Source organism: Ranitomeya variabilis, chromosome 2 (genome assembly GCF_051348905.1).
Source record: "Ranitomeya variabilis isolate aRanVar5 chromosome 2, aRanVar5.hap1, whole genome shotgun sequence".
NCBI classification, from domain to species: Eukaryota; Metazoa; Chordata; class Amphibia; order Anura; family Dendrobatidae; genus Ranitomeya; species Ranitomeya variabilis.
In genome coordinates, this window is record NC_135233.1 from 73,931,347 (window position 1) to 73,957,320 (window position 25,974).

At 40.8% G+C, this 25,974-nt stretch overlaps 1 protein-coding gene across 3 annotated transcripts in view; it reads left to right on the top strand.

Moving 5' to 3' along the window:
- KIF16B (kinesin family member 16B) overlaps window positions 1-25,974 on the top strand; it is a 376,655-nt gene that overhangs the window by 192,624 nt on the left and 158,057 nt on the right. For 2 of the 3 annotated variants that reach the window (XM_077282563.1, XM_077282561.1), the window contains exon 18: window positions 17,937-17,990. In XM_077282563.1, coding sequence (XP_077138678.1) covers window positions 17,937-17,990 — 54 coding nt within the window. Of the gene's footprint in view, window positions 1-17,560; window positions 17,594-17,936; window positions 17,991-25,974 lie in introns of all 3 variants that reach the window. The other variant, XM_077282562.1, reaches the window with a different exon arrangement.

A 25,974-nucleotide genomic window follows, 5' to 3' on the forward strand; every position in this document is an offset into this window, starting at 1 on the left:
CAAAGCTTTCTGAGCACATAAGGAAAATTGCTATCCTGCTTGTACTTTTTATGTTACATTCATGGTGTAACCGGTATCATCTGCGAAGCACATGATCGTCGCATGGTTTGTGCCAAGTGCAGGGTGACTGCGAATCTGCTTCCCTTCTAACATTGAAAGTGTCATTATTTAATAGAAAAATTGATAGAACCACGCCATCCAGTAGAATAGGTGCCGACAGGCTTGTGCGCAACTGTTTTAACTTTTAATAGCTGAGAAAAAGTTCCTTCGGGTTTTCTGTTATATTTATATAAGATTTTAATAGGAGGAATAACATATTTCTCCCCGAATCATCTGTCAACAGCTGTTGCCATAGTGACCAAATCTATGGGTGTTAGAGCTTCACAAAAACTTCACATTTTGCCTATTTCCCTCGTCCTGTTAGATCGTATTGCACCTGATTGTGCTCATTGACGTCCTTACAGTGAGACCGAGCGACGCATATTATAAGCTGCCATACAAAAATAAGGACACCTTAACTATTGCACTGCTGTATCGGGCTGTACCCCAGAAAATATAGACCTCACATGTTTCAGGCGCAATTGGCTTTGGGTTTCTCTTTTTGCGCTATATACTTGAATGTTACATTTACAGCATGTTAACAGATTGGCAGGGGCTTACATAGAAATCATGAGGCCCCAGACCAAAAGTCCTATCTACTACCCACCCCTGCTGAAAAATAAACAGACTAATAATAATTTGGCAGAGTAGATGGGGTCCCACATACTATCGTGCGTAGTCACAGTCATGGAAGGGAATACCTCCTGAGTTTTAAAGACAGGGAGAGGGAGCATGTATTGTGGCACGTCCGCAGTACTTATACCACACTGAAACCCTTGTGTTCTCCACTACTATAGCCATGGCTCCATAAAGTATGATGCCCTCAAAATACCCCTACACACTTGCGCACACACTATAACTTCACAGTACCCCCGACACACAAAGTATGATGACCCCAGCCAAGTACGATGTCCCTACAGTGCCCCCCGTAGTAGGAAGTGGTCTGTCAGGTGCTGTTTATGTTGACCATGTGATGGATCCATGACTGGTTAAATTCTGTTCTTCTGCTCCTATAACAGAACAAAAAAGTAAAATTCCTAACGCAGATGTGAGTCTAAGTTAGAAGTACTGAGCATGTCTTATATCTGCAGGCTCTACCTCAACATTTGGTAAGGGGAAGACTGGGACCTGAGTGAGAATCTTTCTTTGTCTCGTCTAACCTTTCAGTGTGGTGGGAAATAATCGTGGGGCAGTTCTGACTCCAGAATGGGTACAACTCAAAATTTGCCAGTGGTGCATGAAACCTATCACTAATGGACACTTTCCAGTTGCCATAGAAGCAACTTAGAATTTTCAAGGATTTAGTTCTTGTCTGGTGAGAATGAGAAATATTCAGGTTTGTGATGCCGAACAATCTCCAAAAAGAAAGACTGGTTTCACACTTGCGTAGGGCAGAGCTGTGGAAAGCTGCGTAGTTCCTCTGTTAAGCCCCTCCCACTGCCACACCTCTTCCATTCAGCTCCGCCTACGTCGGCATGTGTCCTGGGTACCTATCTTTAACATTGGGTACGCAGGCCATGCGAATGTATGCTGATACCTCCACATGCGTCGTTTTGACTCTGCGCCAAACTGCATTGAATGCAACATGTTGCATTTTGTTGCGATCAGCGCAGCGTCAAAACGACGCATGCGGAGGTATCCGTGTACATTCGCATGGCCTGCGTACCCAATGTTAAAGATATGTACGCAGGACGCATGCCAACGTAGGCGGAGCTGAATGGAAAAGGTGCGGCAGTGGGTGGGGCTTAACGGAGGAAATACGCAGCCCTCCGCAGCTCTGCCCAACGCATGTGTGAAACCAGCCAAAGGAATGCTCGTTTAATGTATAGCCTTCATCAGTATGTGGGATGTGCATCAATGTAGACGATACTTAAATTATAACAAAAAGCAGAATACGTGGCTGCATAAGAAGTAAAAATGCTCCCTGTATCCACCAACCCATCAGTTTAGTCTCAACCCTCAGCAGTTCTTTGTTTTTGTGTGAATTACCGTACCATGTGAGATTTGGCTGGCATGAAGGCATTAATTTCTTCCTAAAGGGGGTACCGTATGTGCACACGTTGAATATTTGCGTCAGATTTTTCTGCAGGAAAAATATGTAAAATACACACATTTTTTGTTTTTTTTATATGCCATATTTGTCTTCATCTAATTGAACACTGGAAGAATTGGCGTGCTGCAGATTTGGAAAAACAAAGCAAAAAAATGCTTTAATTCAAATCGTCTAGGAAAAATAATCACTGTGTGCATGAGACTTCAGAAATCTCATTCACTTTTTTCTAACTGTGAAATGATTTTTTTTCCACAGTACAAACGCAGCATATGAACAAACCCTTTCTCCAACAACTGCCACAGATACATAGGCAACTTGTAAGGTGGAATTCTAATTTTATTTTTGTGGACTCATGACACATCAAGTGTATGAATGAAAATAGTCTCTGATCACCAGGTTTAGTCATTATACACTTGGCATTGCATTAATCCATTTCTTGCATTTTTTTGGTAGACCCTTTACCTTGATTTGCAGGATTAACCAAGAGTTATCGTATGTTGTCCATTTTTCTAAATGGTCCGCACACTCCCAATTCATACGTATGTCATTAATTCTAAAGTGTATATCCCAAACGTCTCCAGATAATAACAAGGCACATTTTTTTAATGGACTTCCTATTAATAGTATTTATTAAGCGCATTATATCGGCTTTGATCAGCTTATATTTAAAAGCAGCCTATCGGAAACATCTAACCTCCCGAAACCATTTAAAAGACAGTGTAGCCCCTTAAGAGTTACTCTATTTATAACCCAAGCGTGCTTCTTCGGCACTGAGAGATTTCTTTTTGGAGTTCAGTACACATTGGTCTGGAAGTGCATTGGGGTGTAACTATGCACTTTCAGCTCCTCAGCTTCACGCTTTATTCCCTGCCTGGCGCCTCTCTCCTCTGGATGATGGACAGGTTGTTGGCTGCCTTCTAGATCAAGCAACCTGACCGTCATCGAAAAGGAGGGTGGTGCTCAGCTGAGGAGCTGTAAGTGCATCTTCACGCTCCATTACACCGGCCCCCTGATGTGTACTGAACTTTAAAACCGGTTTTATTTCTTTGCTTGGGTCCTAAAAGGATGAATTCTCTTAACTTTTTATAGCACTGAATAGTCATATAAGTAATTTGGGAGGGTAGAAGTCTCTGACAGGTTCCCTTCAAGTTTACAAGATAGAAGAAAATGATATGTGCAGTATAGTGTTCTGGAATCAGACAGGCCTCATCCAGAAGAGTAACTGCACCCTCAAGAAATACTTCTCTTCAGCCCCTTTAAATGTTGAAATTAAGTTGCTTTTATCAGGCCTTACTTTGGCAGAAGATAAATCTTTGCAAGATCTATAGCAAAAAAAAAATGCATCTGATGAAAGGCCAGGAGCAACCAAAAGCATATGAATAAATATTTTCAAGTGAGAGTTACAGGCAGTGTGTAATATGTCACGACAGCCACAGGGAACAAACAGATCAATCTCAGGCTGGCAGTGGCAAAGCTAATGTAATAGAGCTGAAGAATCCGAAGTTTCTTTTCCCAGGGAGAGAGGCAAGTATCATACAGGGCAGCTTCTCCGCAGGACACGGGGGATACGTTGTATTGTGCTAATATATTGAACGGAAGACATAACTTTCAGTAAAACATTTGTTACTTTTAGTAAAACAGACATTTATCATAACAGCTGCTCCAGACAGAAAAACCACTGTCTGACTTAAACGGAACCTGTCACCCCCAAAATGGAAGATGAGCTAAGCCCATTAGCATCAGGGGCTTATCTACAACATTCTGGAATGCTGTAGATAAGCCCCCGATGTATCCTGAAAGATGAGAAAAAGAGGTTAGATTATACTCACCCTGGGACGGTCCCGCTGCGGTCCGGTCCGATGGGCGTCGCGGTCCGGTGCCTCCCATCTTCTTACGATGACATCCTCTTCTTGTCTTCAGGTTGTGGCTCTGGCACATTTTGTCTGCCCTGTTGAGAGCAGAGCAAAGTACTGCAGTGTTCAGGCGCCGGGCCTCTCTGACCTTTCCCGTTTCCTGCGCACTGCAGTACTTTGCTCTGCTCTCAACAGGGCGGACAAAGTACGCCTGCGCCGGAGCCGCAACGTGAATACAAGAAGAGGACGTCTTCGTAAGAAGATGGGAGGCCCCAGACCACGACGCCCATCGGACTGGACCGCAGCGGGACCGTCCCTGGGTGAGTATAATCTAACCTCCTTTTTTCATCTTTCAGGATACATCGGTGATGCTGGTGGGCTTAGCTCACTTTAGATTTTGGGGGTGACAGGTTCCCTTTAAAGACCAGTTTCCCAATAAGACAAGAACAACTACTGCTACATGTTGAACTAAGCAGAAGTTGCCCTTTCCTTTTCTCTTTTGACAATTTCCTCCTACATTTGAGTCAAAACGCAGGAAAATGCCTGAATGGAAGCTGAAAGCTTTCAGTATTAGTGATATTATGTACAGAGCATGGTGAATGTCTTTATCGTTTTTACGCTCACCTTTCTGTGCTAATTAGGGTCACATTATATCTGTACTGTGGTGATGGATCCATTTTTCTTATACAGAGGTATACATTTTCCGCAGAGACCTAGTGGGATTTCCAGGATTTTTGCATCAATGGCGTATTCTTGGGCTAGGGTCACATTACAGTTTTTCTCTCGTACTAGAAAATTGGTCTGATTATGCTAATCTTATTTTGGTCAGAGTTTCATACGAGTCTCATCCAAATTTCTCAGATGAGAAGAATAAAAAAATAAATTTTCCATTCAATCATGTTTTTTTTGAATAGCTGAATGCGATCCGATAATCGGATCGACTCAGTTCAATGAAAGAATCGGACAAGTGCACGGACCCATAAAATGTCACGAGGACGAGTACTATCCATCAAAACTATGTGTAGTACCTGGTCGTGGCCGCTATGCAGTCGGCAGAGCTGTGCTGTTTAGCTCCACAACGAAGTACTTTTGGCCAACGTCGGGAACAGCTGATCGTGGGGTTGCCGGGTGGCACATCCTCACCAATCCGATATTGATGACCTATCCTAAGGACAGGCAATCAATGTAAAAGTCCTGACAACCCCTGTAAATGATATAACTGGCAGCCTGCAGCCCTCGTTAGGGGGAGCAGAAGGCAAAGTGTATTGACCCCTTCGTGACTTGTGAAATTTATTGCAAAATGACAAAGAGCTAGCTCTGACCGATGTAGTATGTCGTGTTGACAGCGTAGGCACATATGCGGCACCCGCACCATTGCTTACAGGTGCAGCCAGTCACTAGCCTCAGTGGAGAACTGCAGGGGAGCAGATAGGGGAGTGTGGTTTTATTTCAGAACATCTTAATCTATTAACAAAATATATATTTTTCCTAGTGGACCCCTTTATTTAGACATTATGACCAGTACGGTGACCTGGTAAATGCAGTGCTCAGTAATTCATTTTACTACAGGGAAAAAACCTGTCCGCCTCCTGGTTATTCATCTTGTTTATTGGAGATCTGTAGTCTAAAATGCTTTTGTCTAAAGTAGACCAGCTCTTCCTTCACCCCCACAAAAAAAACAAAAACAAACTATGATTGAAGGAATAGAATTGTTTCTAAGCGCAAACTCCCAACACATCTGAGCTGTAAACTCTCCATTAGTTGTGATTTTCCTTCTTTCATATGATGACTTTTATTGTATTCTTCGTCCTGCCAGCAGTATGTCAGTGACATGTAGTCTGATTTTCCGCTACTAATCTTGAGTGACTTTGAGGTTTAAATTGAAGGTTATCCAGGCCCTCAGTAGTTGCGTCTGCAGTTTGGAAGAAGATTGATTATATGATGTGTTCTGCGAGGCCAGTGTTTATTTTTCTTCATTTTCTTCCATCTCGCTTATTTCTGCTCAGAATTTGTTTTATTCTCCTGTTTGTGTGTTTATTATGGTGAGGTTTTTTCTAGGCACACCTTTGTATTGTGTGCCCATGTTTGACATCAAAGCTAGTTTTATTTTTTTTTCTCTCTCAGAAGACAAATTGTGATTAATAACGGTTAAGGTCATGTAGATTATACTAGTGTCATTTTACTGGTGGGCTAAAAAAAAAAATTCATGCATTAAAAAAAAAATTGTGTTTAGAAAATGTATATGTGGACACTTCACTTGTTAGTTAAATATGTATGGAGACTTTACCATCGTGTGCTGGTCCTATGGATATTGGTGGGATTGACTGACAGTCTAATTCAGTGGTCCCCAGCCTGTAGCTTGGGGGCCCGTGATGTGTGGCTCACCGCTATTTGCAAGCCTTGTGGATTAGCATCAGGTGTGGCAAACCACTATTAAGAGCAGATCTCTAGATGGTTACTTTTGTGGTCATCTCTGCACAGAAGCATGACCAATTGTCCTGGTGTGATTTCAGTGGAAACTCTTTGGCTGTCGTTATACCTGTAGTTCGAGCTCAGGGTGTCACTACCGTGAGTGGAGCGGGAGCTGGATGTGGCTCTTAATGTCAAAAAGGTTGGGGACTTGTATTGTTCAAGATTATTGTACTTGTTTTTATTATGTATACCCCTCCTCACATGTAAAGCACCATGGAATAAATGGCGCTGCTATAATAATAATAATAATAATAATAATAGTAATAATATATAAGGTTCATACCTGTATAGATGCCGCACACCCCAGTCTCATTTTCCAGTCTCAACCTATTGGCTATGCTACTATATTCTTTTAACCGCCGTGTTGAGTCGAACGTCACCTGCTGACTAAGGAGTATTCCGAAACACGTGAGGGGTGTGCATCTCACTCGGTGTGCTGGACCACCGAGGTAGTACCTCTTTTCATTCCTTTATGCCCTTTGCCTCAACTTGTACCCCTTGGTTTACATGATTTACACCATCTAACAGCACTTGCCTTGCATCTGCAAAGCCATTAACAGTCCATGGCTTGCTATACAGAAACTTAATTTCTTAGGGTTTTAACCATTCTATATGTATACTATTGGCTAGGGAAAGGATGCTTAGTCTACATAATTTATACCTACTAACCAGCATTTGCTGTGTATCTGCAGAGCCATCAGCCATGCTTGACATTATGCACGAATACTTGAATACTCATGGTTTAACCGCTCTATATGTATACCATGGGCTAGGGTGTTGTGTGCATTTAGTCCCTACCTGATTTTTTTTTTTTTCTGTATCACGCATTCCTACATCAGTAGGTTATGAACATTATATCTTACTCTATTCTATAGGGACTTGGCTCACTTCATCACTGGGCTTTTTTTTTTGTTGGACTATACTATATTTGTACTACATTTGATCAATACTACAGTATTGATACCTCCACCTTTTGAGTATGTTACTTACACTCTACTCCTTTTTGTGTGTTTGTTAAATACAGTGTACTGTGCTTGATGTATTGCATGCTTTATCCTTTCCCACTGGTGTATGATGTTCTACTCTGTCGTTCAGGATATATGTACATGGTTTTTATGCAATTTGTATCTGTTTTTATTTTGTGTGGGCACCCGTTTTCTTCAGTGCCTCCATATAACCATGTTTTTGTGAAATAAAGGTTTATTACTTCTATGACTTTACGTTTTCAGACCTTTTTACGATCATATGTTCGGTATTTCCACGTCTGTGTTTCAGATTGGACTATATGACTAAAGCAGGAGTCATACTACTGTATAACACGGCCGAGTGCTATGGGATAAAACATTACATAGCACTCGGCCCAGTGTTATACTGTGGGACAGATCACATTAGCGGTTATTTTCTCAGGCCGATTCGGCAGCATGCTGCGATTGGCAGCGAGACTCTGCTCACTTGCACCCATACAAGTCTATAAGTAAGACTCAAGTCGAAATGCGTTGATCTTTCCTAACAGTGTGTTAGTGCCAGATACAATATGTAGTGTTCATTCTAACCCCTTTCTGACATCGGGCGTAATAGTATGCCGATGTCAGCTCTCTCCCTTTGATGTGGACTCCGGCGCTCAGCGCACATCTTTTCTGACACAGCTGACATGTGCCTCTAACAGCCGCGGGTGGAATCGTGATCCAGCTGTGGCTGTTAACTAGTTAAATGCTGCTGTCAAACTCTGACAGCGACATTTAACGCACACTTCCGGCAAGCACGCCGGAAATCCCGCCCATCGGTGACCCCTTCACTTGATCGCAGGTAACTGATGAGTTGGTATAACAACCAGAGGTCTCACAGAACTCTATGGTTGTCACTGTCTGATTGCTATGAAGGCCACTCGGTGGTCGACGCTCATAGCAAGTCAGCCATTCTGCTACATACAGGCGATCTGATCATCGGATTATGGCAGCTTCTACTCTCCCATGGAGACTATTGAAACATGGCAAAATAATATAAAAAAATATAAAAGTTGAAATCGCCCCCTTTTTTGCCCCATTCAAAATAAAACAATAAAAAAGAAAATCAAACATACAGATTTGGTATCACCGCGTTCAGAATTGCCTGATCTATCAATATAATAAAAAAACTATTAACCCGATCTCTAAATGGCATAACGAGAAAAAAGTCAAAACGCCAGAGTTATGTTTTTTTTTGGTCGCCGCAACATTGCATTAAAATGCAATAACAGGCGATCAAAAGATCATATCTGCTCCAAAATGGTATAATTAAAAAGCCAGCTCAGCACGCAAAAAATAGGCCCTCACCAAACCCGAGATCCTGAAAAATAGTAACGTTACAGGTATCGGAAAATGGTGCAGGTTTTTTTTTTAAATAAAATTTTGAATTTTTTTTCACCACTTAGAGACCAAATATGTATAGGTTATTTTTTATCTATGAGCTCATAATGACCAGGAGAATCACCATGGCAGGTCTGTTTTAGCATTCAGTGAACATGATAAAAACAAAACACAAACAATAAACTGTGGGATTGCACTTTTTTTGCAATTACACAGCACTTTGAAGTTTGTTTTCTATTTTCGAGTACACGACATGGTACAACCAATGGTGTCGTTCAAAAGTACAACTCGTCCCGTAAAAAACAAGCTCACGCATGGTGTCACAAAGGTGAAACTTGACTATCAGGTTAATTGAGGAGTCGTAGAATCGGCTTACCACCTCCACTGCCCTGCTCCTGACCCAGACTTTGTCAGCAACCTCAACTGAACCACACCTTATAGCACAAAATGAACTGAAGGATCTTGCTAGAGATTTGGATCTGCCCAAGTGTAAAGCTGAGCTCTTGAGTTTGTCTACAACAGTGGAATCTCCTAGTGGGCGATGTTCGGATTTATTTTTTCCGCAACCATGATAAAGATCTTGTCCAATACTTCTTAATGGAGGGCGATCTTGTGTCATGCAACAGCGTCAACAGTTTAATGGAAGCTCTGAAGATAAGTCATAATCAAGAGGAAAACAATCCAAATCAAGCCTAAAAGCGGTCTTGCTGCATAATGGCAATGTACTACCTTCAATTCCAGTTGCAGTCCACATGAAAGAAACCTTTGACAACTTAAAAGAGCTGAGTAGAGCCTGAACTACGACCAACATTTGAGTCCCCTCTGCTGAGATAGTTGTGCAATAGAATATCACTAATTTATAAGAGACTGGTCTCTCCAACATTCACTTAAGCCAGGGAGTAAAAATGTCCTGCATCCAACTCTTGTTGACCCACATAAGATTTTGTTACCACCATTGCATATCAAGTTGGTGTTAATGAATAACTTTGTAAAGGCAGTGGATAAAAATGTGAAGGTATTCATGTACACTGCTCAAAAAAATAAAGGGAACACTTAAACAACAGAATATAACTCCAAGTAAATCAAACTTCTGTGAAATCAAACTGTCCATTTAGGAAGCAACACTGTTTGACAATCCATTTCACATGCTGTTGTGAAAATGGAATAGACAACAGATGGAAATTATTGGCAATTATCAAGACACACTCAATAAAGGAGTGGTTCTACAGGTGGGGAGCAAAGACCACATCTCAGTACCAATGCTTTCTGGCTGATGTTTCGGTCACTTTTGAATGTTGGTTGTGCTTTCACACTCGTGATAGCATGAGATGGACTCTACAACCCACACAAGTGGCTCAGGTAGTGCAGCTCATCCAGGATGGAACATCAATGCGAGCTGTGGCAAGAAGGTTTGGTGTGTCTCTCAGCGTAGTGTCCAGAGGCTGTAGGCGCTACCAGGAGACAGGCCAGTACACCAGGAGACGTGGAGGGGGCCATAGGAGGGCAATAACCCAGTAGCAGGACCGCTACCTCAGCCTTTTTGCAAGGAGAAACAGGAGAAGCACTGCTAGAGCCCTGCAAAATGACCTCCAGCAGGCCACAAATGTGCATGTCTGCACAAACGGTTAGAAACTGACTCCATGAGGATGGTCTGAGTGCCCGGCGTCCACAGATGGGGTTGTGCTCACAGCCCAACACCGTGCAGGACGCTTGGCATTTGCCACGGAACACCAGGATTGGCAAATTCGCCACTGACGCCCTGTGCTCTTCTCAGATGAAAGCAGGTTCACACTGAGCACATGTGACTGACGTGACAGAGTCTGGAGATGCCGTGGAGAGCGATTTGCTGCCTTCAACATCCTTCAGTATGACCAGTTTGGCAATGGGTTGGGGTAGCATTTCTTTGGAGGGCCGCACAGCCCTCCATGTGCTTGCCAGAGGTAGCCTGACTGCCATTAGGTACCAAGATGAGATCCTCAGACCACTTGTGCTGGTGCGGTTGGCCCTGGGTTCCTCCTAATGCAGGAAAATGCCAGACCTCATGTGGCTGGAGTGTCAGCAGTTCCTGCAAGATAAAGGCATTAAAGCTATGGACTGGCCCGCCCATTTCACAGATCTGAATCCGATTGAACACATCTGGGAAATCATGTCTCGCACCATCCACCAACGTCACTTTGCACCACTGACTGTCCAGGAGTTGGCGGATGCTTTAGTCCAGGTCTGGGAGGAGATCCCTCAGGAGACCATCCACCGCCTCATCAGGAGCATGCCTATGCATTGTAGGGAGGTCATACAGGCACGTGGAGGCCACACGCACTGCTGAGCATCATTTCCTTCTCTTAGGGCATTTCCACTGAAGTTGGATCACCCTGTAACTTCATTTTCCACTTTGATTTTGAGCATCATTCCAACTCCAGACCTCCGTGGGATATTAGTTGTGATTTATGTTGATAATTTTTAGGTTTTATTGTTCTTAACACATTCCACGATCTAATGAATAAAGATTTACAACTGGTATATTTCATTCAGTGATATCTAGGATGTGGGATTTTAGTGTCCCCTTTATTTTTTTGAACAGTTTATATTATTGATACATTTCCAAGGTTGAGTAAAGCAAAGATAAGGATTTTTGTTGGATCTCAGATTCGTAAGTTATACAAGGTGAAGAGTCTCTGTTGCATGGCACGGAATAGGCTGCATGGACAGCATTCGCTTTAGTGGTAACCAATTTTTTGGCAGACTCATGAGCAGAGAACTATGAAGAGTGAGGGAAAAATCTCAAAACATATAAGGAACTTGGCTTTTGCGTGTCCTTAAAGATTCATTTCTTAAATTTGCATCTAGAATTCCCTCCACCAAACTCCAAAGCAGTGAGCAACGAGCATAGTGAGAGACTTCACCTAGGTATTGCAGCTATAAAGAAAAGATATCAAGGAACATGGAATCCATCAATGCTTGCAGATTACTGTTGGGCAATTGTAAGAGAAAAGCAAAAAAGAATTGTCACTGAATTTCTATAGTGCCAACATATTCCGCAGCACTTTACATACATTATTCATTAACTGTCCCTTAGCACTTTTTTCACTTCCTTTATCAATGTGTCTATGTGTCTAAAAGGGACCCAAATTCCAACTTTGACCAGCGTGAGTGTTTTAAACTCCAAGATTTGTTTAGATGCTGACACTCAAGTTTCTCCTAATCCCTGATTACAAAATTGGAGTTTAGAAGACTCAGCCTGGTCACAGTTGGAATTTGTGTCTCTTTTAGACACATTGATAAAGGGAGTGAGAGATTTGCTAAGGAGGCTCTAATGAATAATGCATGTAAAGTGCTGAGGAATATGTTGGTGCTATAGAAAGAAATGTATTATTATAATACACTTTACCAATATGCTGCTATACAGTAGGTTGTAAAGTGCCTCTGAAAACCTCTAAGGCCCCACAGACTACACCTAGTCATTTACAGACATATGCACCCCATTCTAGAATGGATGTCCTGAGCCTGTAGTGTTTTGAAGACACTCAGACAATTGGATTCCACTAGATATTATTTTTAACATTGGGCGTCTCCATCTTTCATCATGTAGTGTCTTCTGAGGAGTTGTTCTAGTCAGAAGGACAAAACTCATTGAGATACATTTTTTTAGATTTTTTTTTTTTTTAATGGGGAGATTTTTGTCTGGTCAATTCTGTCACGCTAGGAATTGAAATACGTACGTGCACCATGTTGTAGATTATTTAATGGATATTTTTTTCAATAAGTTTTATTATCCATTAATTGTAGCAGTAAATGGAAAATTCTTTGATATCGTAAAAAGAAGAGCCGACTAAAAATTTTCATTGTAAGATATGTAGAACAGTGTAATGTTTGCATTGCTCTTTTTGAGGGTTGATAAATGCATACCCTTTCTGCAGTGTTATTTTCCTCCTATGTAATTTCAGTAATTCGATATTTACACATGCCATTTATTCATGCGCAAAACAACATTCTGCTTTTAAATAGCGGTCATGAGAGTCTGGTAGAAGTCTAGCGTTGGTTGACGGCAGATCTGTTTTCCATTAGTGTGTATTCATTTTCCTGCTAAGGTTCTATGAAGTATCCCATATCTATAGATGAGACGTGTCTAGTGCTCTCTATGTTCCAGGCGAAATGCCTGTGAAAATCTTCTGTCGTTTTATTGCGTACATCGCTTATTTCACCATCCCATGTGATTGAATTACTTTAAGCTTGTTTTTTTGCTTTGCTTGAGCCTAAATAAACATTTGTGATGTGATATACACAGCGTATAGTGTATTATTTAATTGCCATGTCATCTGTTAACAATAGCGTGCAGACATCTCCATCGCTCTGTACAAAGTGCAGGAGACTAGCTGTAGGGTCTGCCGTGAACTGAACATTTCTACTTTCCAATTGATTTCAATCAATGTCTGGACCACGCTGAATTACAGTAACTGCCTGTGGCTCCAAGATTCCCTCTCCTACCACCCCTCCCATGTGCCCGATATCTTCTATTTACTTATCCATCCGTGGCCAATATTTTTATTAATGTGAAGCCACTATCTTTCTGTACTCTTCATGTTCATCCAGTTTATTTTAAGAAAACTTGAACCTTGCCTTTGTAATTTCCATAGAGAAACATTGAGGCCGTTTCATATTTGCATTAATCTACAATTTTTTCTCCAACTTTCAAGCCCTCAACAGTCTGTGTGAAGTACCAGTGATATCAGCACACTTTGTTAGGATTTTCATTCAGTTGGCATTTTAGTTCTGAAAACAAAATAATCCCTTAACTGAATTAATATCTAAACCTTTAGAAGGGATGGAAAACACCCCAAGAATAAAATCGTATATGATATACACCATTTGTCATTTTTTCTAGATCTAAGGGGGAACGTTTCTCCTTGTGAAGAGTGCTAAGCAGCAGTGATGGAGACTTCAAGGCCATGCAATGCTCCTTTAGGGATTAAATATGCATATAGCCTTTTTAGAGCAAAAGAGGACTACTACTCTAGTGCTATATTTTGGGGATAGCAATCCTAAAAGTCAATTTTGACCCTTTAACGAGCCTTGCCATGTAACTAATGAAAAGAAGCCAAACCAGACAAGCCATTTTCAGAAACGTGTTTCAGCATTTCTGCCCCTAATCAGTGCAAAGTGAGAGATCATGGGGAAAGGCCCCTTACAGGGTCAATATTGACTTTTAGGATTACTACTTACATAGCGATCACTAGAATTTTTTGCAGATAATATCTGCAGATTAAGTTTTTATGGGCATTTACAGATTTGATTTAAAATAAATACACGGTTCACATTTCTTGAACTTTTTCCCAGCCTTAAATGATTGTTTATAGGAAAAAGATTGTATATAACTGGACTGTCAATGCAGATTATAATTTTAACTAATTACGGTATTTAGACTTTTTATATTTAGTGTCTTGCAAAGTGATATTTATCAAATCCAAGGGTCAATGTGACACCTCTTAGTTTAACATTTTTTTGCATAAATCATTGGTATATTTGATCATATAAAATATCATTGGGGGAAGTAGCATTTTTCAGCTGCCGGTAGATCCCATTTCCCTACCCATAGACTCTATGTAAATCTTAACAAAACTCTTCAGTTAGAAAAAATAATTCTGGAGTAAAGATACGGGAGGATCGGGATTCAGCTGCAGTTTCTTTGTGTCTGCGAGACTGCAAACTGGAGGGGAAAAAGTGTACCAGGTGGGTAAAATCTGGTTTAAAGAACACAGCACATCTTTGACATCACCCTTGAAAGTGTCCACCTGCTAATCAACAACAGAAAGAATTTAAAAAAAAAAAAAAAAAAAAGGGAAGAAACCCTACATCCATTCCCAATATTCTGGTTGGGCACATTTAGAGTTGCATGTCATCTAAAATACATGTACAGCTGCCATAATGACAGTTGGGGAATCTCCTTGTGCAATATCTATTAAAATATGGTGCAAAAATGTTGTAGGACCAAGCTGTAAAGCAGCTGACCCAAAACACACGTATTTTTTATGTACTATTTTTAGCTTTTCTGTTCTGTTTCTGGGGTGTGAGGGAATGGATCCTCTTTGAGTTAAGAATTCTGGTTCGGTAGCTTTGTCCTATTGCTGACTTTTTGCTTGCTACTGTGACACACTAACCATTTGTCATTGCTTGTCCTGAAGTCTGTTATCACTATATTTACATAAAGAGAGCAGGTAATTTGAAAAAGCACATGGCTTGGCAAAATAAAAACAGTGATTTGGAGAACTGCTCTAGAATTTGCTGAATGGGGCAGGAATTGTGAATTTACAGGACTGACTACAGGTCAAAAGCTGAGGTAAAAGGGGATGAGTAGCTAACTGCTTTATAAAAATCAGTAGAGGTGGCTGGTATCTCAGGAGTTAACTCCTTTTTTGGAATGTAGCTACTGCGCTTACTCATCCAGGCACTAGAGGTTGATCTCCTTAGGAATAAGATTGTATACTTTGTAAGATAAAAGCTCTCACAACAGGAGACTGACAACATTTTGAAAAAACAAGTACATTGCAAACTTGCTTATTTTCATGCTGTCTAGCTATTCCAATTTCATAACATGTAAATATTATAATAATAGCATGTCTTTATCAACATGTTATTTTGTTTACGAATATCTTACCTGCTGTCAAAGTGTTTAACACTTGTTTTTAAAGTTTCTGTGATAAAACTATAATCTCAGTTACAGATATAATGTGATAGTTCCACTCGAGATCTTCATACTTCTAAAGGGAATGTCTTTTCTGGGACACTTGAGTACAGAGAATTGACATACCTACTGAAGTTACATTACTTCATTCACTGCATGCCATAGAGAAATATTTAACCTGATGCTGGATTGGATTATGACTGTGTTCTTTGGCATACATTGTTTTACGAGCCACAGATTTTTCAGCTTTGAGTCTAGTCACTGTCTTCAGAAGTCTGGTATTGTCTGCAGCGCCGTTGTCATCTCGGGCAGAGCTGCTGAGCTCTTATTGTCTGCAGCGCTATCCACGTGACATCAGCACTGTAGCCAATAACAGACAACATGTGCCGTTGCCAAGACTCCTCATCGGACATTGGAAAGGTGAATAAATTACAGGGTTTTTTTTTGTTTTGTTTTTAAGCAAACTGCAGCCGAGGGAGAGAGGTTTTTCCAAAATCAGTAAACCCCTTTAATGCTGAAACAGGTCCTGTACCCCTTTGTACTTTATTAGATTCACACTTTACGTACCTTTTATTTTGTTCTGTATGTTGTCATTTTTTTGGTCATGTTTAGCCATGATGTAGGGGAAGTTAATATTGACAAATGGAAAATCTCCGAAAGATGATGAGAAAAGTTAAATAAACATCTTATAAGACTTCCCCACTGAAATATTTACTCACACCGTTTGATGTTTTCACTCTTGTAAAGCTGATGGAGAGGAGCAGAAAATGGTATTAAAGGAGATCTCTCATCAGACTATTCTTCCCTGGCAACATGGTATAAGACGAGGACCGCTGTTCAATTACCACGAATGGCCCCAAAAATATTATGCCATTTAGCTAATGGAGCCTAACAGAGAATGCGGTGGACTTGAGGAGAGAATTTTCTAAGCTGCAAAGTAACTATATGTATTAAAGGCAGCATCAATCTTCTGCAAAAGAGAGAGGGAAAGCATTGTCCTCAAGAATGTTGCAGATTTCCACATTCAGCGGAATCATCGGCACTCAGACCTTTTGGGAGGATGAATGGTTTTCCCTTGTACATACAGAAGCCATTATCTCCATTGGCAACACATGCAGAATTACAGGAGAAATCAATACAAACTAACCACAGAGGATACACAGTACAGTATTAAGACGCTAACCATTAACACATCACATCTGCGCAGCACAGTCCCTATTGTATAAGCCTGCAGCTGTTGCTTAATGAATAAAATAGACGAGAGTGCTGGTCAATCAATCTGAATAGTTTTTTTTTCAATTTGGGTTTATAGCAGGGCGAACTTGTCGACAGGTATATTGTCTGAATTGGTGTTTGTGAGGTGGTAGTGTTACAGTAATTTTGATGCGCTTCCCTTGGCATAAAAATGCTAAAAGTAGCAAAATGTTTGCACAACATCAACTTTTGCAAAAAGTTTGTAACCTTTCCTGTTTTATGCCAGAACTCTCCAGTAAACCGATGAATCGGACTCTGTAAGTTTTGGTGGTTGATAACCTTGGCTCTAATGAGAAAGAGCAATTGTTCAGCTCACCCGCATATGATCTCAGGCATTTTGGAGCAACGGAGGCGTCCATTCCTAAATGCGGTTAATCCAAGGAAAAGGAGAGGTCCATCTTCACAAACATGAAAATGTTTGTTCGCGGAAGAGTACAGTGCAAACCAGATTAAAATATCAGGATAGATAAGTCCTTAAAACATCATATTGTTTTATATTTTATGGACTTATCTATCATGTTATTTTAGTCTTGTTTGCACTGTACTCATCCACGAATAAACATTTGTATGCTTGTGAAGATGGACCTTTCCTTTTCCTGGGTTCTAATGTACCTATATTGAAGTCTCCTTTAGCAGTGCCAATGTTATGTCTTTTGAAGTCAGTCTATATGTGAAATGCTTATTGAGGTCTTTATTGGCCATACGTGCATTACTTTTGGGCGGTAGATGGGAAGATAGTTGCTTCTTATTTTTACTTTTAACCTTTTCACGATTGATCACTTTGCTTTCTCTCTACCTTCGGTGGCAGCTTTTTCCCTGTAAAAGGACCAATCTGTCTAAGGTAGAGAAATTCAATTTCTATATATTGATTGCCATGTCTAAATGTAGTGAACTTGCAAGGGCTATGCTAATCATTTATCCGTCTTAGTTAACATTACCACTTAAATAGTTTCTCCCAAGAAATTCATTTACATTTAAACTTTCAACTAGATGTGCCCATCAGCTGGAAACCTAATTAGTGGGTCTGGTCAAACCCATTTTTCATCACTCGTGAAAAAAAAAATTATAGTAAACCATCTCGCCTTAAAATTTCCATTAAATACATTTTCCATGGTCATCATTCATTGCTTCCTTCCTCTTTGCTCATATGTTCCTTATGTAACTTTGTTCTCCTTTCCAACCAGACTCGAATTTGAAAGGCAACAAAGAGAAGAACTCGAAAAACTGGAAAATAAAAGGTATATTATAAAGAAAACCTTGTATTCTTGTCGGTGTCATTTTATTTCTACATTTTTATATATTTTTTTTTTACTACTATTTTGTTTGTGTTTGGTTAGATAGAATAGTCAGACATTGACAAAAGAAGAAAGCTTGTTTGTGAAGTCAGGGTCAAGGATGGGTGGCCAACAGTGTGATGGTGCAGAAGAATGGATTAAAGTGCACTTAATTTATCACAAATGATTATTTTTAAGTCACCTTGAAGATTTTTTTTTTTTGGTGGATCTGATAAAATTCATCTGAAGAGTAAAAAATTGTATAAATTAACAAAATAAAAAATTATTAACTCACGCTCCATTCTTTGGGTTCCATCTACCCACATTAGTTTTGTTGGCAATTATTGTGTTCAGTGGTGAAAGCATGAGAACAATGAGGCCAGAGACTGTTTGCTACCCTGAGTATAATCTCTAGCCATGTGGGTCATGTGCTGTAGACTTCTGCCTGCATTGGCCTTGTGTATAGATGCCACCCAAAGACGATGGGGAAATGGTAGACTTATTACATAAATAGTGCAATTCTTTTTTGGGCGGGGTGGTGTTTGGGGTGGAGAAAGAGATGGAATTTCTGTTATGTGGATGACTAGGGACATTTCCAAATGTTTTCTATCCGTTGCTAATGTGATTTTCAATACTTCATTATGTGTAGGTGGATGTAGGATCCCAAAAAATAGCTTTTCCTTGGCAACATGCAAGAGTTGACCACTACTAGGACAACCCCTTCTTGAACTAAATGTCCCAATAAAATAAAAATCCTGGCGTCACTCTCCCCGCCTACGTATGGACTGAACATGAAGAGGAAGTGAGAGAGCAGCTTACAGCCTGGATTTCCTCTTCATGTTCAATCCGTATGTTGGCGCGACAGTGACTCGAGTGCTGACTGGGCGCTAAGGTCAGGTGTCACAACACCGCACGAGAGCCTTGGGAACAGCGAGTGCTGACACCACGGGGATGGCGCCGACATGGGAGGGGAGTATATTTTTATTTTATCAGGGCCAAACATTTAGTTCAAGAAGGGGTTGTCCTAACAGTGGACAGCCTGTTTAAGGAATCTCAGCCCCTTACATGGCTTAACTTGTAAAAAATGTTTAAAGTTTTTGTTTTTTTTCTTTTTGTTGCGGCTCATGCAGACGACTATGTTTGGTTAGAGTGCGATCCAACAAAATATCGGATCACATTCTGACCAGTGTTATTTTATGTGTCCGTGCACAAGTTCGATTTTGTTATTTAATTTTTTTTTTCCTCGGACATAATCTGCCCCAGGCAAAAATCAAAACATGCACGATTTGTATCTGATATTCTGATTGCACTCAGCAATGCAAGTCAATGAGTCTGTGGAAAAATATCAGAGCGCACTCAGTTGACATCAGTGCAGTTTGATTTTTCCATCTTCTGCTCATCTGATCACCATAATCGGAGCGATTTTCTTGATGAAAGAAATTACGGTCATATGACCCTAGCCATACAAAGATCTATTATGGAGAACCCCTTACAATTCAATTATTGAAATACATTAAAGGGCTTGTCCAATCCAATTTGATAAGTCTGCATTCACTCTGTCTCACTGCAGACTTATGAATCCTCTCCAGCGCACGCATTGTGTGCTGCAGGGATTTACTGGTATCAGACCCAGGAGCGGAGGATATGTAGGAGTTATAGATACTCGTGACCAGTAGGCGCGGCCTCGCTCCAGACACATACAAGTGTATGTTTGTATGTGCGCCCACTGTCCGGGAGTATGTATAACTCATGCATACCCGCTGGTCCCCGCTCAGAGACTGGCGAATCCCCACAGCGACAGTGCCTGCGCTGGGGGGATTCATAAGTCTGCGGTCACACAGAGTGGCTGCGGACTTATCGATTTGGACCAGACAGCCCCTTTAAGTAATTAATTATGACCCTTTCCCCATAATTTATAATTAACTAGTATACAGTAGCTTGTGAAAGTATTCACCCCCTTGGCATTTTTCATGTTTTGCTCCCTCACATCCTGAAATTTCACTTTTTTTTCATTTTTTTCTTTGTTTTTTCTATGAGGGTTTTCATCATTTCATGTAAAGATTATGCCTATGTCTGTGCACATTTTGTTTTCTTTCTATTGTGAAGCAAACAACAAATAAGGCAAAATAAGTGAAAACATCAGTTTGCATAACTATTCACTCCCTCTAAAGTCAGTACTTTTATAGAGCCTCCTTTCGCGGCAATTACAGCTGCAAGTCACTTTGAATAAGTCTCTGAGCTTTCCTCATTTTGCTACTGGGATTTATTCCCATTCCTCAAGGCAAAACTGCTCCAGCTCCTTCAAGTTAGATGGTGTCCTCTGGTGAACAACTATTTTCAAGCCACTCCAGAACATTAACACTGTTCCCCTTAACCACTCCAGTGTCACTTCATCAGTATGGCTTAGGGTCATTGTCTTGTTGGAAGGGTAACCTCCGTCCAAGTCTCAAATCACTGACAGACTGAAATAGGTTTGGCTCAAAGATATCCCTATATTTTGCAGCATCTATCTTCCCCTCGACTTGAATAATTTTCCCTGTCCCTGCTGCTGAAAAACATCCCCACAACATTGTGGAGATGGTGTTATTGGGGTGATGTGAGTTGGTTTGGCGCCAGACATAGCAATTACCTCAGTAGCAAAAAAGTTAAATTTTGGTCTCATTTCACCACAACACCTTCCTCCATACATTTTGGGGAGTCTCCCACATGTCTTTTGGCAAATTTTTGTGTGCAATTAAAGGCTTTTTTCTACACACTCTTCTATAACGGCCACCTTTATGGAGTGTGCGACTTCTTGTGGTCGTGTGGATAGATACTCCAGTCTTTGATTGGGAAAACTCTGCAGCTCCTTCAGGGTTACCTTTGGTCTCTGTGCTGCTTCTCTGATAATGCCACTCTGTCCCCCCCCCCTCCCACGCATAGGCTGTGAGTTTTGGTGGGATCCACTCTCTTGGCAGGTTTGTTGTAATACCATGTTCTTTCCATTTGATGAGAATAGATTTGATAGTTCTCCATAGGGAAGAGATTTTTTTTTTTTATCATCAGATATTTTTCTTTTATAACTCAACCCTGACTTGTACTGCTCAACAACTTTGCCCCTGACTTGTCTGGAGATCTCCTTGGTCTTCGTGGTGTTTGGTTAGTGGTGCTTCTTGCTTAATGGTTTCGCAGCCACTGTGGGCTTTCCGCAAAGGTAAAGTGAATATACTGACATATACACTCACCGGCCACTTTATTAGGTACACCATGCTAGTAACGGGTTGGACCCCCTTTTGCCTTCAGAACTGCCTCAATTCTTCGTGGCATAGATTCAACAAGGTGCTGGAAGCATTCCTCAGAGATTTTGGTCCATATTGACATGATGGCATCACACAGTTGCCGCAGATTTGCCGGCTGCACATCCCAAAGATGCTCCATACAAGGCAGGATGGATCCATGCTTTCATGTTGTTTACGCCAAATTCTGACCCTACCATCCGAATGTCGCAGCAGAATTCGAGACTCATCAGACCAAGCAACGTTTTTCCAATCTTCTACTGTCCAATTTCGATGAGCTTGTACAAATTGTAGCCTCAGTTTCCTGTTCTTAGCTGAAAGGAGTGGTACCCGGTGTGGTCTTCTGCTGCTGTAGCCCATCTGCCTCAAAATTCGACGCACTGTGCGTTCAGAGATGCTCTTAGGCCTACCTTGGTTGTAACGGGTGGCGATTTGAGTCACTGTTGCCTTTCTATCAGCTCGAACCAGTCTGCCCATTCTCCTCTGACCTCTGGCATCAACAAGGCATTTCCGCCCACAGAACTGCCGCTCACTGGATTTTTTTTCTTTTTCGGACCATTCTCTGTAAACCCTAGAGATGGTTGTGCGTGAAAATCCCAGTAGATCAGCAGTTTCTGAAATGCTCAGACCAGCCCTTCTGGCACCAACAACCATGCCACGTTCAAAGGCACTCAAATCACCTTTCTTCCCCATACTGATGCTTGGTTTGAACTGCAGGAGATTGTCTTGACCATGTCTACATGCCTAAATGCACTGAGTTGCCGCCATGTGATTGGCTGATTAGAAATTAAGTGTTAACAAGAAGTTGGACAGGTGTACCTAATAAAGTGGCCAGTGAGTGTATATGTGACACTTAGATTGCACGCTGGTGGACTTCCTTTCACTAAGCATGTGACTTACAAAGGGAATTGCTTGCACAAGAATTTTTAGGTGCTTCATAGCAAAAGGGGGTGAATACATATGCACAAGCCAATTTTTAGTTATTTAGTCCCATAAATTTAATTTATGCCAATATTTATCTCACTTTACTTCACCAACTTAGACTATTTAATGCTGATGCATCTTACACAAATTAGATTACAAAAATGTTTAAACACAGGTTGTAATGTAGCAAAATAGGTAAAAGGTAAAAAGTGTGAATACTTTTGCAAGCCCCTGTATTTCTGTTAAATTTGAACCTAATTTTAAATTTTATTTTGCAAAGTTATTCTGCAGCCAACGGCTACTTTCATTTCACCTTTTCTCTTTGATGTTCCAAAGCATTATTCATGAAATTTCCCTCACATTCTTGTGTGCCGTGTGGCCCTGAAAACCCAAATCCATTTAGAAGAAAGACATGAAGAAATTGGTGCAGTTTGTCAATTTTTGAGATTAGGCCCTTAATCTGAATGCAGTTTCCAAAGTAGTACTTTATATCGCAAATCAAAAGATGGCTGTCTCCTTTTTTAATAGAAAACATAAAGATATGTCAGTCAGAATTCACTTGCAAATCTCTGAATTTGTGCAAGTGCCTACACATCCATTACTTTAGAGTTTTACCAGCAAAGAAAATAGTTTAAAAGCATATCTCAGGATACATTTGAATAATTCAGAGAGGATCGCGTACTTTGGGTTGAAAGTGTTCCTGCTTACACTGCAAATGCATTTGTCCTCGAACCATTTTGACTCTGCAAGGATATAGAAATATGTTTGTCAAATGCAGCATTTTACACTCATTTTCTTGAAAACAGCAGCAATATTTGTCACTCATAATCCGTATCCCAAAATGTGCACAAAAGGAGAAGTGTGGACCCGCTTATACATCCAAATCTTGCGAGAGACTGATTTATTGGCTCCAGATCCTTAGCAAGTTCTGGGTCCGTCCTATTCAAATGAATGGAACTTGTGGGACCCCATGTGCTGTGTCCTAAAGTAATCCCAGTCAAGTTAATGGAAGGGATTTGGGGGAAAAAAAACCTGCTATTTATGAAGATTCACCTAGGGTACTTTACACTTACAAATGTCGCACTGCTAATCTTCCGCAAATCCCCTTCAAACTAAACATTTTCTTAGTGCGGGTTTATTGTGGATTCTGATGCGGATTTATTACAGATTTCACCCGCAAAGCATGAATTGACATTCGGTAGATTTAATATTGGTATTGCTGGTCCATTATTTACACCATGTTGATGTAGTTTAGTAATATCCCATCCATTTTGGTGATATTGTAATGCTTTTGAAGCCCAGTCAGGTAGTCTGTACAACATATCTGCTCCATCTGAACATTACTTAATGGGTTCTCTCTACCAGTGCTGCCACCAGCAATATCACGGCCCCATACTGGGAACATTTTCGGGCCCCCGTGAGACTCTGCCTAGGCCCCACCCCAGCTCCGCCTCCACCCCTCGACCCTTCCACAGCCCCACCGCCTACTCTTGGAAAAACTCCAGTTCTGCACGACATCCTCACCAATCACAAATTAACAGTTCCCATCAAAACCATATCACGTACATTTCGGGCGTGCACCGCAAATTATCACTTTCAGGCCCTCAACGCCTGCATACAATGTGCTACAAGGGCTAGGACATGCCTGCAGCTTAGGAACAAAGGCCTCTGTTGGCGGCCATATAATGTAAGTAGCTGCAGCTATGGGTGACTGTCAGGCCATAGGTGCAGTGGCTCAGCTGTGCTGACTTAGTGCCAGCTGCGCATCTTGTCTCACCCAGTCCGGGCCCCCCCTCTTTGCTTCTGCTCACTGGGCCCCATTCCCCAGTAATGCCCTGATGGCGGCCCTTCTCTCTATGCCGGAAGAAAACTGCAGCACAGAAAAAGATTTTGCCGTTTGCATCATATTGGGTTGCCTAGTAGGTTGCTGTGTTAAGATTAAAGATCCTTGCTTTCCCTGTACTTATGTTTAGGCTTATCCATGACATTTGCTATAATTTTATGAGGGAAGGAGAACATGTGTGCCCCAACGGTACAAAGCGGTAACCGCTTCGGTCATGCTTCTAACATCAAGGCTAAGTTCACACATTGCTAATTAGTGTGGATTTTCAGGATAGATTTGTGTCCAGTAAAACGACCACATAATACAGGATCGATGAGATTTCAGGAAATCGTATTCGCATGTTTTCTGTGCGGAAATTGACTTACGGTGCAGAATTGTAAATTTACAGCATGAACATTTTTGTGTAGGTTCTGCATGGATGTCACTTTTTGCAATTGAAAGGGGGAAATTTGCACTAAATAAACAAAAGCCCTAAAGATCCACATATAGCACTCAAAAAAAAAAAAAATTGGTGCCATTTATGAAGCATAGAGGAAGAGGGAACTTTTTTGGTCAAAGTAACAGTTTAGAGAAAAAAAAAAAGTAAAGTATAGAGAGCATAATTGTCAAAAGTACAGTGAATAAAATAATTATGGTTTGTATCCTGCAAGTAGAAAAACAAGAAAGTGATCTAATTAACATGAGGTAGAGAATTTTAATAACAAAAAGTTCTGATTATTTTATTTAGTTGATGCTCCCATTGCTGCTCCTCTCGGCACGATCGCAGGGTGCCAATGGGTTCCTGTGGGCTGCTGAAGACTTGCTGCCATGATAGTGCCCCTATAATGTGGCTGGTATTCATAGGAGACCGTGATGTTCACTATATACTGCAACACTGTGGTATTGCAGTATATAGTATAGGCAATCGGACGATCACAAGGGGACCAAAAGAGAAATTAAAAACAAAAGTTTTAAAATATAAAATAATTGAATCACACCCCTTTTGCCCCATTAAATATAAATAAATACGCATATTTAGTATCGCCATGAACGTAGAAGTCTGATCTATCAAAATGTGAAATAACCTAGTAAATATCATACCCCAAAAAAATTGTAACTGCAGATAGAGAAATGGTGACTTTTTTCAATACTCATTTGTAAGTAAATATATTTTTAACTCCTTCATGACCAGAGTTTTTTTCCGTTTTCATTTTTCGCTCCCCTCCTTCCCAGAGTCATAACTTTTTTATTTTTCCCTCAATTTGGCCATGTGAGGGCTTATTTTTTCCTGGACGAGTTGTACTTTTGAACAATGCCATTAGTTTTACCATGTCATGTATTCGAAAACAGGGAAAAAAAACTAAGTGCGGTGAAATTGCAAAAAAAAAAGTGCAATCCCAAACTTGTTTTTTGTTTGGCATTTTTTGCTAGGTTCACAAAGTGCTAAAACTGACCAGCCATTATGATTTTCCAGGCAGGTCATTACGAGTTCATAGACACCAAACATGTCAATTCCAATTTTGCTTAAAAAAATATATATATATATTATGCAGTTTTGAGACCCGTAGCGTCTGCAAGCTTCGTGACTTGGGGTTGGGTGAGGGCTTATGTTTTGCGTGCCTAGCTGACCTTTTTACTGATACCATTTTTGTGCAGATACAATCTCTTGATCGCTCGTTATTGCATTTTAATGCAATGTCGCGGTGACAAAAAAAAACGTAATTCTGGCTTTTTTTTTTCCTCGCTACGCCGTTTAGCGATCAGGTTAATCCTTTTTTTATTGCTAAGCTCGGGCGATTCTGAATGTGGCGATAACAATATATCTGTTTGATTTTATTTTTGTTTTGAATGGGGCGAAAAGGGGGTGATTTAACCCCTTAACGACCGCCGATACGCCTTTTAACGGCGGCCGCTAAGTGTACTTAAA